The sequence below is a fragment of the Vulpes vulpes genome, chromosome 4 (assembly GCF_048418805.1).
Source record: "Vulpes vulpes isolate BD-2025 chromosome 4, VulVul3, whole genome shotgun sequence".
Taxonomy (NCBI): Eukaryota; Metazoa; Chordata; class Mammalia; order Carnivora; family Canidae; genus Vulpes; species Vulpes vulpes.
In genome coordinates, this window is record NC_132783.1 from 74,858,249 (window position 1) to 74,876,156 (window position 17,908).

The window sequence follows — 17,908 nt, forward strand, 5'->3', positions numbered from 1 at the left end:
GGGTGTCTGGATGGCTCCATCAGTTAAGTATCCAATTCTTGATTTCCACTCCGGTTATGATCTCAGGATCATGAAATTGAGCCCCATGTCAGGCTCCTTCTGAATGTGAAACCTGCTTAAGATTCTCTCTCTTTTGAAAGTTAAAAAAAAAATAATTCTCTCTTCCTCTCTCTTTGTCCCTCCCTTCCTGTGTATGCACTCTCTTTAAAATAAATAAATGAGATCAGTATTAATTTTTATATAACAATCCCTCATCCCAAATCCTTCTAACTAGATGGGTTTGGGAGTTCAAAATTTGTTGGATTTTAAAAGTTACATAGGGTATAGATATAGTGACAGTGAATATGGTGACACAATACATGTATCCCATGTATTATTACATGTAAAAGTACCTATGTTGTATGTAAACCTGTGGAGTTTAGAGCAGCACCCTAAAATTAAGCACATTAATATTTCTCTTACAAGACAAGAAATTCAGTTCATATTAGGTTTTACTTTTTAAAAAGTTCATTTATTTCAGGTTTTCCTAGTGAATCCTTAAAAATATTCTGTTATACAATACTACCTGAATTTCAGAGCTGCAGATAAAGAATAGTATACTGATAGGTATTCATTTACTGGCCAACAATAACAGAGTGGAAACATACATTTATGGTATATGACCTAAAAACTAAAGGTTAATTTCTTGTTAATTTCTGAAATGATACTTTTCCTAAAATTTCTTTTTAACTATTAAGGGGTTTATAGATTCTTCCTGACATAAAAATTCAAATGTTATTTATTTGTCATTATTTATAAGGTTAGGTATTTGTACGTCTTATATATATTAAAAGAATTTTACAAAGTTTTGGGATACATCAAGACACAAAGCAGAGTATATCACCCTTTCTGAAAATCATCAATGAAGTTAATAAGCATGACAAAACTCTAAATGTCTTAACATAGGGATCCCTGGGTGGCGCAGCGGTTTGGCGCCTGCCTTTGGCCCAGGGCGCGATCCTGGAGACCCGGGATCGAGTCCCACGTCGGGCTCCCGGTGCATGGAGCCTGCTTCTCCCTCTGCCTGTGTCTCTGCCTCTCTCTCTCTCTCTGTGTGACTATCATAAATAAATAAAAATTTAAAAAAATAAAAAATAAAAAATAAATGTCTTAACATAAAGTAACAAAGAAAACAAGAATATTATGAAAATGCTTGTTACATGTGTTTTCCAAAATATGGAATGGAATATTACCATGTGTATCAGTTAAAATGCTTTTAGTTCCAAAGAAAAAAATAAAGGAAAAACACATTAAGTTAAATTTACTCTTCCAAAATGAAAAATCCTGTAAGTGAAAAATCCAAAAGTTTATTTGGGCTTCAGAAAACAATTTGACCTGTTGTCAATCTTGTCCTTAAATTGGCTGACCTTAAAACAGGGAAATGGCTGTGGCAATTTAAGCATAACACCCACACAATACTGTACTTGATTTCATTCTGATTGGACCTAATTAGTTAGGGCCTACACTCATCAGTGTAGCCAGAAGAGTTCAATTACCTGATTATTTTAGGAATACCATGGCCCACCATTTAGTCAAACCACACAACACATAATGGATACTGGGGAAATAACCACCAAGATACACAATGCCACAAAACAAAACAAAAACCTGTTACTCAGAATTTATACTAGATAGTAATGTAATTGAGATGGTTAGTATAGATTAAATTACAAAATTTATAACATTTATTTGTCAGTTAAATAAACATTTATTAAACATCTAAGTAAATACTAGATACTGTACTAAATACATAAGGGGAGGGGATCCCTGGGTGGCGCAGCGGTTTGGCGCCTGCCTTTGGCCCAGGGCGCGATCCTGGAGACCCGGGATCAAATCCCACATCAGGCTCCCGGTGCATGGAGCCTGCTTCTCCCTCTGCCTGTGTCTCTGCCTCTCTCTCTTTCTCTCTGTATGACTATCATAAATAAATAAAATTAAAAAAAAAATACATAAGGGGAAAATGAGTATGAGTTTGAGTTGAAGACCTTCTTTGTACATAACTTGAAATTGTCAAAAGTAATAATACTATAAACACAGGAAAACAGCCTCTTATGCTTTCAACTACGTTGGAGTCTCTGGACATTTTTATTTTCAAATGCAATGATACCACTGTGTGAAGGTAAGAATACAGTTCTCACAGTAAAATCTTTAGTCCGAAAAAATTTTTAAAATTCAATAAAATTTCAAATAAATTTTAAAATTCTCTATTTTAAGTTAATGGAACCAAATTACGTGCCAAAATATATGTATGATAGGTCAAAAGAAAAAAAAATACCTCCTTTAATTAATTTTACACAGAAACATACAAATCACACCATTAAATTACTGGGTGACTACCTTCTTTTAAAACAAGCTAGGCTAGTGGTTAAAACTGAAATGCACAATTTACAAGGTACTACCATAGCCACCATAGATAGCTACTATTTACATACTCCTCTTAGTGTACTTAAGTCTTCTGGGACCAATGACAACAACTCCAGAGAGGAGCAAAAAAGTCTACCTATCAGCTAACCAATTTTCCTTATGGTTAACTCATCCAGGTCATACTGAGCAATGAAGGAAAAAAAACACTCACTCACTTATTGTGAACAGACCAAAAATTAGCATTATCAATACTACAAAGCCATTATAAATTTCAGATTTACCTAAAGACTTATCTTAACAAAACGTATAAGGGAATCAAATGTTACCAACTCAACATGAAACTTAAATGAAAAGACAGCTGAACAAAAACATAATAGTACTAAAAACGGAAAAGGCTTCCTTACAACAAATAAAATCACAGGTCTCTTTAAACTCCTTAAATATGAAAATTTTCTTTACATTTAATATCTGCAAAGTAACTTATCTGTAGGTACACATTTAGAACAGTTTAAAATCTTGTCACTAAGTGACCTTCAAAAAATTCCCCAACAAACAAGCAAATTTATGTGTTTGGTGTATTAAACAAAATATAATTTTTGTTCCTTTTGGGTACTAAAAAATCTGACACATTTTTTAAGAAATACACTTTAAACAGAGTTTTAGCTTGAAACAAGGATGCAATCACCGTAGCATCAAAAGACGGTGAATGGGTAGATAACTAGATGGCTGGGTACAAAAATAAGTAAAGGGCTGATAGGTTATGGACAGTAAGTTAAAACAAGTAAAAAGTAAATCAAGTTTTGCTCTTTAATCAGCCTGATGATATCATTCAAGGATGAGTATTATGCAACTTATCAACGGTCAGCTTCCCTTCTATAATACTACTGGTCTTCTAGAAAAGTTCCTTAAAAAGAAGGGCAGTAATAACAATCAACATGTATACCAAAGTAAGAAAAACTTTTTAAATAATGAGGCTAAAAAAAAAAACCTCCACATGCTGAGGACTCACAATATACTTTATTATGTATTTCAACTTCAACAAATTGGTCCTACTGAATAAAAAATATTCAGATAAAATCTTTTGTTGATTAATGTAATTCCAAAACAGATAACCCAAAAGGTTTTCAAGTCATTTCTTAAAAACCATAAAAAATACATAAAATTATTCAAGCATAGTCTAGTAAAAATTCTAGTAATTAAACTCATTTACTTAAGAGATCATATAATGATATTATTACTAAAACTCCTGGCATGAAAAAATACAATTAATTTTAGCTTTAATTTACTTATATGAAATCATATACATTCATAGTTTAAAAGAATATTTTTGCTACCTTGGTGTGGTAGGCAGAATAATGCCACCTCAAAGATGCTCATGCCCAAAAACCATGAAACCTGTATCAAAGTTACATTATACGGCAAAGGAGAAGTAAGGTTCAGATGGAATCAAGGTTGTTAATTCGCAGGTAAGATTATTATTTATTACTGGGGTGAACCCAATATTATCACGAGGGCACTTAAAAGTGGATGGGAGAGACAAGAGAATCAGAGGGAAAGGTGCCTCAACCAAGGAATGTGGGATACTTCTAAAAGCCAGAAAGGGGAAAAATATGGATCTCATCTAGCACCTTCAGAAAAGAACACAGTTCTACCATACCTTGACTTTAGACCACTGTTAGCCATGTTAGACTTGTCATCTCCAGAACTATAAATAACCAATTTGTATTGTTTAAAACACATAACTCTTCATACATAAGATTAATAAGAATTGATGAACTTTTGAGATAAGTGTACCTTAAACTATTTTCAAGTTGCTAGTTATCTTTTCATGTGCCATAAATACATATAACTGAGATTTCTAATAAATTTGTACATTCTAAGTTATATATATATTTAACTTAAAAAAAAAACCCAAACACAAAAAGAGCCTAATTACTAGCATTTTTCATATAATTCGTAAAACTCTTTAAAATTTATTCTGCAGGGATGCCTGGGTGGCTCAGCAGTTGAGCATCTGCCTTTGGCTCAGGGTGTGATCCCAGAGTCCCAGGATGGAGTCCCACAACGGGCTTCATGCATGGAGGCTGCTTCTCCCTCTGCCTCTGTTTCTGCCTTTCTGCCTCTCTCTCTCTCTCTCTTTCATGAATAAATAAATAAAATCTTAAAAAAAAAATCTCAGGGATCCCTGGGTGGCGCAGCGGTTTGGCGCCTGCCTTTGGCCCAGGGTGCAATCCTGGAGATCCAGGATCGAATCCCACGTCGGGCTCCCGGTGCATGGAGCCTGCTTCTCCCTCTGCCTGTGTCTCTGCCTCTCTCTCTCTCTGTGACTATCATAAATAAATAAAAATTAAAAAAAAAAAAAACTTCCCATTTAAAAAAAAAAATCTCATTGCTTGTCTACTTGCTCTACCCTCAAAACAAGGTAGGCTTAGTTCACAGTGCTCATGCCTTGAGTGCCTCCTGAAATCTTCTCTAAAGTCTACATTGGCCTAACTATAAAATTTTTCCCTACCTACTCCCTCTAAACTTCTATATAATCCAGGGGGCACCTGGCTGGCTCAGTTGGTAGACCATGCGACTCTTGATCTCAGGGTTGTGAGTAAAAGCTCCACATAGGGCATAGAGCTTATTTAAAATAAGTTAATTAAATAAAATAAAATTTATTCTGCAGTAACAAAAGTCTAAAAGGGATGCCTGGCTGGCTCAGTCGGGGAAGCATGCAACTCCTGATCTCAGAGTTGTGAGTTCAAGACCCATCTTGGGTGTTTAAGACTTAAGATTTTAAAGTAAAATCTTAAAAATAAAAAAGCCTAAAAGGAGAATTACAGTATGCTGATGCTAACCTGTTCCATGTTTTGTTTAATTTAGGGAATATGAATGTAAAAAAAAAAAAAAAACACGATGTAAGAAAGTTTGGGAGGGACTCTAGAACTGTAGGTTTTGGCTGAAAAAACTCAGTTACACTGCATAAAAAATTTTCAAATAAAGACTTGTAGACAGATGAAAACTGCTGGAGGGGCGCCTTGCTGGCTCTGCAGCCTGAAGAGCAAGCGACCCTTTATCTCAGGGTTATGAGTTTGAGTCCCACACTGGGTATAAGGATTAAATAAAATTAATTTTTTTAAAAAGGAAAATTGCTGGAGGTTCACATAGATATGACTCAAAATGAATTTTTATGTAAAATTTGCATATGATGAAATGCAGTTATTAACTATATAATTCAACAAGTTTCAACACACATATACATCTGTTACTATTCAAGATACAAAACACTTTCATCACCTGAGAAAATTCATTACTGGGATGCCTGGGTGGCTAGTGGTTGAGAGTCGGCCTTTTGTTCAGGTGATGAACCCAGGGTCCTGGGATCAAATCCCACATGAGGCTCCCCAGCCTGCTTCTCCCTCTGCCTATGTCTTTGCCTCTCTGTGTCTCTCGTGAATAAATTAATAAAATCTTTAAAAAAAAAAAAAAACATTCCTGTTCTTTCTAGTCATTCCCACCATCCATATATATTTTTCATTTTTAAATACTCAGCTTAATATTCTGCTTCTACAAACATGATACATGTAAACCCATTTTTTATGTCATTTAAACTTCCATGCAAGAAAGTTTTGGATTTTGTGTTGTTGTTGTTTTTTCAAGGATTTTATCCTTTCGTGAGGGGGGGGGAGGAGGCAGAGACACAGGCAGAGGGAGAAGCAGGCTCCATGCAGGGAACCCCATGTGGGACTCCATCCAGGTCTCCAGGATCACACCCTGGGCTGAAGGCGGCACCAGGGCTGCCCAGAAAGTTAATATATTTAACTTTGATAACTTGACCGTCATGAATGATACTCATGATTTAAAACTATATTTTCTAATTTTCATGCATTTACTAAAATAAAATCCAGGTTTGCTTGGAAATAATTTAAAAATGCTAAACCATAATCCAACTAGCTTCCACATAAAAGCCAAGACAATATGGTATCACAGTAAGAGGAAGTTAAAGAAATTCAGCACATGTCTTTTATACAAAAAGAGTTTCTGAAATGACACAATCTGTAGAATCATTAAGATGAGAAATTTTTAAAAGACTTGCTTTTTCTTCTTTCCACTGAGAATAACCAATCAAAATCTTCAAAATTACCTTTACTCTGGCTTATTTCCTACTAGAAATACCTATTAGCAAAACAAACCTATTTTGCAATATCAAGTCAACATTAATACATGCCCCATGAAGCCGTATCATTGACTACAGTCATGAAACATGGGTTTTTATAAAAACAGTCCAAAACCAAGCAAGATATTAAAAGTTATGTACATGCACAGATAGTAAAGTGAATTTAGAAATGTAAACTTGCAGATAAACAAAAGGGAAAAAAAATTATCGTGTTTGAAGTTTTTAGTAAAAAATTAAATACCCCAGGGTACTAATAATAAATTTCGTGGATTATGTACTCGCAAATCAACCTTGGGAAGGCTAGTCAATGCCTTAGCTTCTACTGCACCCCTTCCAACCTGTCCCCAAGTAAAAAAAAAAAATGTGCTTGGAACACTGACCGAACATATCCCGTCTCTAAATGGTGCACAGTCCTACATTACTGAAAGAAAATATTGGCAGTATCATATGAAAGGAAAAGAAAAGCAAAAAAAAAAAAAAAAAAAAAAGACCCTTAATGTTCCTTAGGGCAGAACATTTTATAGTATTTCTTGCTTCATTTAAAATTGTACAGGATCCAGGATGGTTTTTAAAACACTATTTACTTTCTAAAAAAAAACACAATCGCAAGGGGAAAAAATGGAAATAAAGAAGGAAGGAAGGAAGAGAGGGAGGGAGGGAGGATGGGAGGGAGGGGTGGGTTAATTTCTGACCCTCCAAATCAAAATTTTCGTTTTCATCGTTTCCAGTTAGAAATCCAAGCGACTGTAGAAAGAGGTTGCATCAAGATGCCGCCACTCAGTCTTTGCCTCGACAATGTGCACGAATCCGGCTGCCTGAAACAGCAGCTGCATCTCCCTCCTTTGCTCCCTCCCCTCCAGCAGCGACCGTACTGCCGAAGTTTGAAGTCTCCAGCCCCTGTCGAGGGAGACTTTGCCAGGGAGGATGCTGGTGAAGACGGCCCCCTCCTGCCTCGAGCCTCGAGCGGCCGAGCGGTCGGCGTCGCCCGCCCCCCCACCTGGCCCAGCGGCTCCGGCCCGCAGCCCCGCCTCTCCTAAAGGTCTCCACCGCCGCGGCGGGGCCCGACCCCCCGAGGCGGCGGCCGGCCCGGGAGGAGCCCGGGGAGTCCCGCCCCGGCGCCGTGCACACGGGAGACCCGAGACCCCGGCAGCGGGGAGCGGAGGAGGGGCAAGCGGCGCCCGCTCCGAGGAGGGGCGTGACCGGCAGCCGGCGGGTCCGCGCCAGGTGCCCGAGGCGCCCCCGCGCCGGGTGCCGCTGCCCGGGGGGCAGGGCCGGCGACGGCTGGGGGGCGAGGGGCTGAGGAGGTGAGGGGCGCTCGCTCTTACCGCCAGGTCTGGGTTGCGGCTGTCCCGGTGGGACACGGCTCGGATGACCCCCGCTCGCCAGCCCCGCCAGCGCCGTCCACTGTCCCGGCGCTCCGGCCGAGCCTCCTCGCCGGCCGCCACGCACAGGAACCGCTTCCCCACCAGCTCCAGACGAGTCTCCACCGCCGTAGCCATCGCTGCTGAGGCGGCGGCCGCCTCCTCCACGGCCACGGCGGGCCCCGTGAAACCCCGCTCCTACCGGCCGCGCATGCTGAGGGGAGCCGGCAGGGCCGGCGGCAGCCCCGCGGGCAAGCGAGCGCGCACCCGGGGCGCACCGCACCGCAGCCCAGAAGGGCACCGCGACCTCGGCGCCTCACGGTCCTCGGCACCCCGGGCCCACAGACCAGCAGCCCCGGGCTGTAGCCACGCACACGCACACGCCCGCACACTGACAGGCGCCCCACAGCCCGGTGCCGTCGGAGGCCCCGCGGCCGCCCCCGCCGCTGCCGCCACCCCGCCGTGGACAGGACTACTCCGCCTCCCCATCCCCGCCGGCTGCGAGCGCCGCGTCTCCTTCCGCCGGCGCGGGCGGGGGCAGGGAGCCGCGGGAGAGGGTCGGAGGAACCACCGCAGACGGAAAGTAGTGCCCGGCGCCGCTGCCCCGGGGGCTGCAGGGCCCGCCAGGCTAAGCAGGCAGGGGCGGGGGGAGAAAGGAACGCTCTCCCCCGGGAACACCAGGAAGAGCGTTTGAGGGTCACCTCTGGCCGCCCCCTCAAGGGTGGGGGCGGGGGCGGGGCGGGGGCGGCGGGGGCGGCGGGGGCAGCGTGCTAGTTCCACCCTGGGTCACAAAATAAACTCCAGGTTACACCCCACATCTCCGGAGCGATGTTTTTCAGAACACAGGGTGCCAGCCGCCTGAATTTGCCCAAATTTCGCCTGAAACAACAGTCCTGTAGTCCCAGCAGCAAAGCAGAGCAACACTTTCCACTGAAAACAGCCAGTGCAGAACAGTCCACCACTCTGGATGAAAATGAAGAAAACACTGTCATCCTTTCATCTTTCCTGTTTGCAACGATGCTAATTACACCTCTGAACTCTTGAGAGATTATACCTCGCTATTGCTTTGTTGTAAGAACGTCCAACGCCCGGTCGAGGGCTTCTGTCAATGTCCCTAAAATTTACATTCTCTGTGCCAATTCGAGTACTTTCAGTACCAGCACATACCTCAAACTCCCTAGTCCTATAAAAACAGGGAAAGGCTCCAGATTCGGTTGTTAGAGAACATCGTGGAAAGAAAGGTTTTTAGCCAATCACAATATAGGAAAATAAATTATGTTTACTTCCCATCCAATCACAACAGGACTTTGTAGTCCCTACACATACAGATCTCAAATTTAGAATAATTACCTCTTATTTGATCCCAATCCTCGAATTCTTCCTATCCTATACATGACAGTAAGCAGTTCAACTTCAGACATCCATTAAGTGTTTTTAAAAGGTAGTTTTAAAAATCCCAGTCGTGTGTGGTTTTGTTTTGTTTTTTCAGGGCCACTAATGATCATAATCCACTCCAAAAATTCTTATAGACCAATAAAAATTTATTCTAAGTTTTGGTTTCTAAAAAAAAAAATTTTTGGTTTTTTAGAAATTTCCCTAAACTTCTACTCCAAAAAAAATGTACCTTTTAAAAAATTATTTTCAGAGAGAGAGAGATAGGCAGGTGGGGAGGCAGAGGGAGAGAAAGAATCTTAAAACAGGCTCCATGCACACAGGGTGGAGCCAAACCGCAGGCTCATCTCACAACCTGGAGTTCAAGACCTGAGCCAAAATCAAGAGTGGGACGCTTAACTACTGAGCCACCCAGGTACCCCCCTTCTTAATTGCCTTGTTAAAGGAGTTTACACTAGTGATCTGAATGTTTAAAATAAACTTAAGGCTTTTATCTTTCTTAGAACACCCAAGCCAAGTTGTTTTAAGTAGAAAAAAACATGGCCACTGATACTAGGTTATAAAAGAAAATTACAAGGAAGACATTCTAATCATCATGATCTAATTTCGCTAATCTAAAGACCAAATAGGAAATTGTAATAGATAAAGGAAAACCATGTCCAGAAATGCATGCTGGCAAGTTGAGAGAAAAATTTAATTTCACTATGCAATTTATTTCCAGGTCCACTCTTTTAGTGCATATTTAATCATCTTGAGAACTACAGACTAATATAATAAGATTTCTAAAATCTCAACTTGAATTAAGGAGCCAGTAAAATAATCTGGTGAAAATAACGTAACATATGGAAGGAGAAAAGAATAAGATCTACACTGATACCAAATTACCAATGATTTGCTTTGTCATCTTGAGCACAACACAATTGTTACAGAAATTGCCAGCTTCCTAATCTCAGTGATATTCTAGGAACGAGTGAGAAAATATAGTCACTTAAGAGATGAAAATAACACTCAGTATATAAATCCCACTCATCAAATTATATATTTGCAGTATTGATTGTCAGGTTGACTTACATAAAATTGCCACCTGATTTCAATTTTTCTAGGTAAATTTCTAAATGTACTCCTAAGAGCCCTCGTTACATGTTGAGTGCTATCCTTGGAAATGCTCTTGAAAAGCATGTAAATCCACCAAATCAATCAAAATACTTAAAGTGCAGAAGTCCATATATCTTCATAACCTTTTCAATCAAATGTCTTATATTCTTAGCACTGCATTCCAAAAAATATTTTACGAATCCCCTGACTCTGGACAGTGACAACAAAAAAAAAAAAATCACGAATTTGTGGATATTTTGCTTTTGGAGAAACCTGAAGTACACTTTTAAAAATGTAGAATAAAAAAGCCTTTAAGGCTTTGTTTTCTTGCTGGCATTTTTTGCTTTATACTGTTTATATTGTTTTGCCAGCAAATCCTAACTGTAAGTAACATGGAATAAAATAAATTTTAAAGTCAGATTTTAAACCTTAGAATATTTATTAAATTAGTTCCTTCACATCCTTTACTTTTGTAAAAATCCTCAGAAAAGGCATTAGTCAATTTTTTTTTAATTATAGAATTTTTCACTATTTAGGAGAGTGACACAAAAGTATTTAAAATGACTAAATTTACTTACAGAAACTGAAAAATTAAAAATAGACTAGATCTTATACTTTCTCCATCCCTACCGTTAATATGTACATTAAACACACATACCCCCAATTCAAGCAAACTTCATACATCAAATATCTTCATATAAAAGACACATTTGACATTATTTTGTTCTTTAAAAATCCACAAAAATTTATTCACATAAACAATTTGTTTTCTTTTAAAACGTAACCTAAAAAGGAAGGAAATATATTCATTGCAATGATAAAGGCCTTAATTACCTACTTAATTTCAATAATTAGTAGTGCATAAAGTTTACATTCAATAAGCAAGCAGCCTACCAACTATAAATTTTTCACTTTTTGATTTGGTGTAGTTATAGAAAGGGCCAGTTATCTGCTCTCTTAAATACTAGTAATTTGTGTCACTATAAGCATCTATTGTGAACACACACACACACACACACACAAAAACAGATAAAAGTTTAGTGCACATATCTTATAATAATACTAGCCGCCATTTATGGGACACTTAGTATGCGTCAGGCACTATGCTGAGTACTTTATACTTGTAATCTTACTTTATTTTAAAGATGAAGGAAATGAGGTTTAAAGAACTTTAGTTACTCATCTAAGCATACACATTAAGGAACTGGGATTCAAATTTAGGCCTCATGGGGCAGCCCGGGTGGCTCAGCAGTTTGGTGCTGCCTGCGGCCCAGGGTATGATCCTGGAGATCCAGGATGGAGTCCCATATCAGGCTCCCCACAGGGAGCCTGCTTCTCCCTCTGCCTGTGTCTCTGCCTCTCTTTCTCTGTGTGTCTCTCATGAATAAGTAAATAAAATCTAAAAAAAAATTAGGCCTTATGATTCCAAAGCAGCCTGCATTATGCTAAATTGTCACTTAAACATAAAAGTCACTCACCAGGTTTCCATCTCCATATTAACACAGGCTATTCATACCTGATTATTTAGCACTTATTATGTGTCTCACATTCTGCCAGGTTCTAGAGACAGGGCCTCTGTCTTTGAGAAACTCACAATACATGTGGAAAGACAGACAATAGAAATGCTTCAATTTGTTTGTTATATTTAACTTATCCTTTATGCCATCAATGGAATGGCATAAAGGATAAGTTTAGTGCATTTTAACATATAATTTTTAAATCTATTATAATTTGGAAGCTTTTATTAGCTGTCAAATGTAATGACTGGATTAGGTTATGAGGTCTTAAACTTCATATACAGGCACATCTAGGGCTGTTAAAGCCAATATTACAATGAAGGCAGCCAGGGTAAACTGTTTAGTAAAGAACTTCTTCTAAGCATTAAAAACAAAATTTTAAAAATAAAAAAACAGGAATAAAAAAATAATATAAAGGAAGCAAAAAGTTTCAACTGAATTATGCAAGTGCAAGACCAAGAATAGAATGGAAATAAGTTTATGTTACTGTGTTTATCACTAAACCTTGAATAACTTCCATTTAAGTATTTCCCTAAACTCTTATTTAAACCAAATTCCTTGATTACATGTATGATAATGATAGTGTAACTCAAATGTCACTTCCTAGAGAAAGCCCTCTCTCATTCAGACTAGGCTGAATCCCACACTATGGAGTTTCAGAACATTCCCTATTTGTGTTAGTACTTACCATACCCATACTTATACCATTTATTGTTTCATTGATTATATTTGTCTCCCTTGGTACATTATAAGCTCTATTAAAAGCAAGAACAATGTATCTTTTTCACAACTATACTCCCAGTATCAACTAAACTTTGTGCAGAGTGGATACTCCAATGGCACCAAATCAATTAATGAATATAACAAAATGTACCTTTTTCTAAATCAAACCAAATTAAGAGGAATTTCAAATCTCTAAATCTAGAGTCATAAATGCGAATTCTTGTTTTTCCTACAGTTATTCATTGTTTTTAAGATAACTGCTTACACACATTATTTCATTTCATTATGGAGAACATCAAGCCTTCATAAAACCTGGGCTTCCCAGGAAAGCACAGTTGTTCCTGGGGATCATTTCTAAAGAACAGACACGGAGAAACAGTTACAATTCATAAGAAAAACATTCATTTCGTTACCAAACTACCAATTTTATGCAAACCCAAAAATGATCCCGTGAGTATATATCCAGAGCACCAGTCTATTCTTGGTGTTCTAAAGAGTACAATCTGAAATAATGTCTTTGATGAAGCCAACATACAAACATAATTTCCTCAGTGTCATTTTGATGCCATGTGGAATGGGCAAGATAGAAAATGAAGAAAGGAAGCTAGAAGGACAGGAAGGAGAGAAAAGCAATCTCCACCTGGCCTTTTAATTGTATTCTCTCTACATCTATTACCCAGTTTCCAATTTATATTCTGGCTGTATAGGAACCAACCACTTCTTTTCAACATTTACTATTAAAAATGAAACTGCAGGGGCACCTGGGTGGCTCAGTCGGTTAAGGGTCTGGCTCTTGATTTGAGCTCAGGATCAAGCCCTGCACTCAGCACAGAGTCGGCTTGGGATTCTCTTTCCCTCCCCCTCTCCCTCTCCTGCTCATGCTCTCTAGCTCTATCTCTCTAATAAATAAATAAATAAATAAATAAATAAATAAATAAATAAATCTTTTTTTTAAGAAAATTTAAATCTTATTTTTAATGATAAAAAATTTTAAATTTAGAAAGAATACACATAACATCAGAATTTTCCTAATCTGCTGCATGAGGAAATACAAGCAACAAGTAAACAAATAGCTTCCATTAAGCATTCAGTAAGGTCTTTCTAGGGTGTCCCACCAAACTATTTTTTTCATCATCCCTCTCATAAATGCTTTAACTACTATTAAAACATGCTACATGGCAGTCTGGGTTTTTCATCCTCAACTGTTATATTAGCTCTTTAATATATGAAGGGGTTAGGTTCCTAAAGGATTACCTTCCTAAAGATCTCATAAAATTTCACTTAGCCACATGGTAGTTGTAGCAGAGCTTAAAAGTCCTAATGAATGCCTCTATTCATGTCTGTGAAATTAATTAAGGAAAGACCTTCTATCCTAACATTTAAAGCTATAAATGAGGAAAGTCAAAGTAAAATCTAAACTAAAAAGTAATACTGGGATGCCTGGGTGGCTCAGCGTAAGCATCTGCCTTTGGCCCAGGGCGTGATCCTGGAGTCCCAGGATCCAGTTGGGCTTCTTGCAGGAGCCTGCTTCTCCCTCTACCTCTCTCTCTTTGTGTCTCTCATGAATAAATAAATAAAATCTTAAAAAAAAAAAAAATGTAATACTGACTCAAAACCTCAGCATGCGATCTATACTCCATCAAGGTTCTTCCCCAAAGGTGCAGCTAGATTCTACATAATGAAGGAACTTTATGATCAAGAACACACAGCTCTGAGGCACATTTCTCACATTAATGGACTCTGGTTTCAAAGAAACCAAAACAAAACAAGACTTAGCAGCAGTAAAATATGGGGAATCTTTAGTCATTCTTTTCTTTGGCACTTTCTAGAAAAAGTCACATGTTTACATATAATAAGATATATAACATACTATAAACAGAAATATGCAATGAAAATAAATTACTCCATATAAAGGAAAGCATTGTCTTCTGGCTCCACATATGCTTCACTACTACAGATAATTTATTTATTCAATTAAAGAGGGTATATAAAATAGTGTTCCAATTCCAACGCCTGTGTTCACATAAGCTTACAAGAGAGGCCTTAGAATTTTCCCTTAAAACCACAACTGACACATAGGAAAACCAGACCTCAAAAGATCTTAACTAAAAACTTAAAATTGAAATCAACATCCCCTAAACATTTTGCTACTCCAGGGCACATTTTTATATTACCTAAAATTAAATGGCCAAGAGAAATACTCAAAAGGCTAACCAACTTCACTTTTCACAAAATACACAAATACTTAGGTTAAAACTGGTCAATTCCCATTCCATATAGCCATTTACAAATAGATGTTTTAAGATGTACACCCCAAATGTGGCAAATTAGAAATTAGCAGCTGTGTAATATAATATCATCAAAGAGCAAGAGTCAAACAAGTCTAGGTTATTTCTACCACTAACTTTGGGCAAACCACTTTGCTTCTCTAGAAATAATATATAACATGTAGAGGCTGATAACCTTTAAAGTTCCTAAAAGCTTGCATTTAAGACTTCTGAATAATTCATCAAGTAGAAAAATATCCTCTCCTGTCACATGGTAGTTTCAAAGCTAAAAAACATTGAAGGATTGATGAAAGTAATCTTGCTTTAGGAAAACAAATGTGTTTTTAGCCAGAAAGGTTTGATCTCAAAGGTCTCACAAAAGATAAATATACCGATCATTAATACGTACATACAAATAGTACAGGCCAAAGGACTTCCCAATTAAACAACAATTTTTAAAGAACACTATAGAATTGCTTCTTTTGTCCGCTCTCCAAATCTGCTCTTAAAGCTGTCATATTGGGCAGCCCGGGTGGCTCAGCGGTTTAGTGCGGCAGCCCGGGGTGTGATCCTGGAGACCCGGGATCGAGTCCCATATCGGGCTCCCTGCATGGATCCTGCTTCTCCTTCTGCCTGTGTCTCTGCCTCTCTCCTTCTCTGTGTGTGTCTCTCATGAATAAATAAATAAAATCTTAAATAAATAAAGCTGTCATATTAATCTATCAGAAGTAACTATACAAATGGAGGAATTTTTGAGAATCTCTGCATTATAAATAACCTTTATATCTGAAACCTTTGCCTCACACGCCTTTATATGCTTTGTTTATAATGCCTAAAAGTCCTTTTATTCAGGTATTCTAATTGCAAAAATTATCTTAAAATTAATCGTTTCATTTGCTTTTATCTCTAAATTTGCATGGATGTTTATTTCCCCACTGGCAATTTGCTTTTGATAGTCACAAGTTTTAAAATATTATACAGTCAAATATGCTAGTATTTTAATGTTTCAACCTTAAGTCATACTTAGAAAATATGTAGGGGGATCCCTGGGTGGCGCAGCGGTTTGGCGCCTGCCTTTGGCCCGGGGCGCGATCCTGGAGACCCGGGATCGAGTCCCACATCGGGCTCCCAGTGCATGGAGCCTGCTTCTCCCTCTGCCTGTGTCTCTGCCTCTCTCTCTCTCTCTCTCTCTGTGTGACTATCATAAATAAATAAATTAATTAAAAAAATTAAAAGAAAATATGTAGGTATTCTTCCGTATTTTCTTCTAGTAGTTTTATAATTCAAATTTTTTAAGTTCTTTCAAAATTAGATAATACCTCCCCCTGATGGAAGGACAGGAAATACCCTAGCCCCAAACAATTGAGGTCTACTATCAGTGGGAAGGAAAAAGCAAGATTATGAGGAAGAGAGGGAAACAGAGCCTGCCTAAAACTGGTTGGTTTAGAACAAAAGATATGCTCCAGGCCCACCCCTACAAGGCAAATCAGCTTCCAGTAGAGAGAAATAACAAAAAAGCACAGAAAGATGCTCTCTAAAGTACAGATATACCAGTAAGGCTTAAGGATATAGGTGGAATAAAAACAGTTAAAACTTTTCCACAAATCAACCCCCACCCTTTAGCACATAGTGATGATAAAAGTATTTAAAATTGGTAATTTACTGAATGTAACCAAAGCAAGAAAAAAAAAAAAACTCTACATAAATCCAATCAACTCCAGGTGAGACTGATTCAATCCTGTGTACAAACAACTTAGTAGAACCATAGTCATACCTATTTCTTAACATAAATACCATTTATTTCAATCTCTCCTACCCTGCAAATGATGGCTAGCATTCAATCAAACAGTGTAAAGTAAGTCTGGGATGCCTGGGTGGCTCAGCAGTTGGGTATCTGCCTTCAGCTCAGGGTGTGATCCCAGAATCTGGAATCCGTGTAGAGTCCCACATGGGGCTCCCTGTGGGGAGCCTACTTCTCCCTCTGCCTGTGTCCCTGCCTGTCTCTGTCTCTCATGAATAAATAAGTAAAATATTACTTTTTTTAAAAAAAGTGTAAGCCTGGTCATGGGGTGATTTCCTTGGTCTACAAGGCAGTGCATGCATGTTGAGGTTACTACTGCCTTTTCTATAATTGTATTTAAAAAATCTCTTTAAATTCTTTTGCTTGCATCATTCTTTCAAATAAAGTAATTTGGTAAGATACCCCACCCTCCCAAAATTATAAGTTACACAAAATCTCAAGGGCAAACAAATCAGTCAGGAGACAAAATCGTCAACAGAAGCAGACTTAGGAAAAAAAAAAAAAAGGAAGGGTTAGACATAACTGAAATGTTGAACTATCAGCCAATGAATTAAAATGATAATTAATAATTAAGGATCAAATGGAACAGGCAAGCAATAGGTATGATCAGATGGCAAATATCATAGAAACTGCACAGTAGAACAGAAAAGCTAAGAGTCCATCTGAAATGCAATAACAAAATTTTAAAAAGCTTTGACAGATTCAGCAACAGACCTGACACAGCTTAAGAAAGAATCAACGAACTTGAAGATAGGTCAACAGAGATTATCAAAGCTGAAAGTAGACAGGAAAAAGAGTGGGAAAAAAAACCTTAGCTTTTCTGTTCAACATTTCAGTTATGTCTAACTCTTCATCAAGTAAGATATATGAATGGCAAAATAAGCATATGAAAAGACGCTTAACATCATTAGTTATTAGGGAAATGCAAAGCACAACTATTTGTGTGATACTATTACACATCTACCAGGATGCCTAAAATTAAAAGAAAAATAAAACCGCCAATACCAAGTATTGAAGAGTATGAGGAGCAGTTGGTAGCTGGGAGCAGTGCAAAATGGTATAGCCGCTTTGCAAGAGTTTAGTAGTTTCTAACACAGTTAAACAGACATTTTTCATATAACTCAGCAATTCAAATCTTATTTACCCAAGTGAAATAAAAATCTATGTTCACACAAAAACTGATACTC

General features: G+C 38.3%; 1 protein-coding gene across 2 annotated transcripts in view; it reads right to left on the reverse strand.

The window, feature by feature from the left end:
• The window catches only part of JMJD1C (jumonji domain containing 1C), a 324,083-nt gene that overhangs the window by 248,675 nt on the left and 57,500 nt on the right, over nt 1-17,908 (reverse strand). Inside the window, exon 1 of one of the 2 annotated variants that reach the window (XM_072756129.1) lies at nt 7,891-8,394. The exons of the other annotated variant lie outside the window; for it this stretch is intronic. Coding sequence (XP_072612230.1) covers nt 7,891-8,064 — 174 coding nt within the window. The 5' untranslated portion in view covers nt 8,065-8,394. Of the gene's footprint in view, nt 1-7,890; nt 8,395-17,908 lie in introns of those variants that run through there. 2 annotated transcript variants of the gene reach the window in all.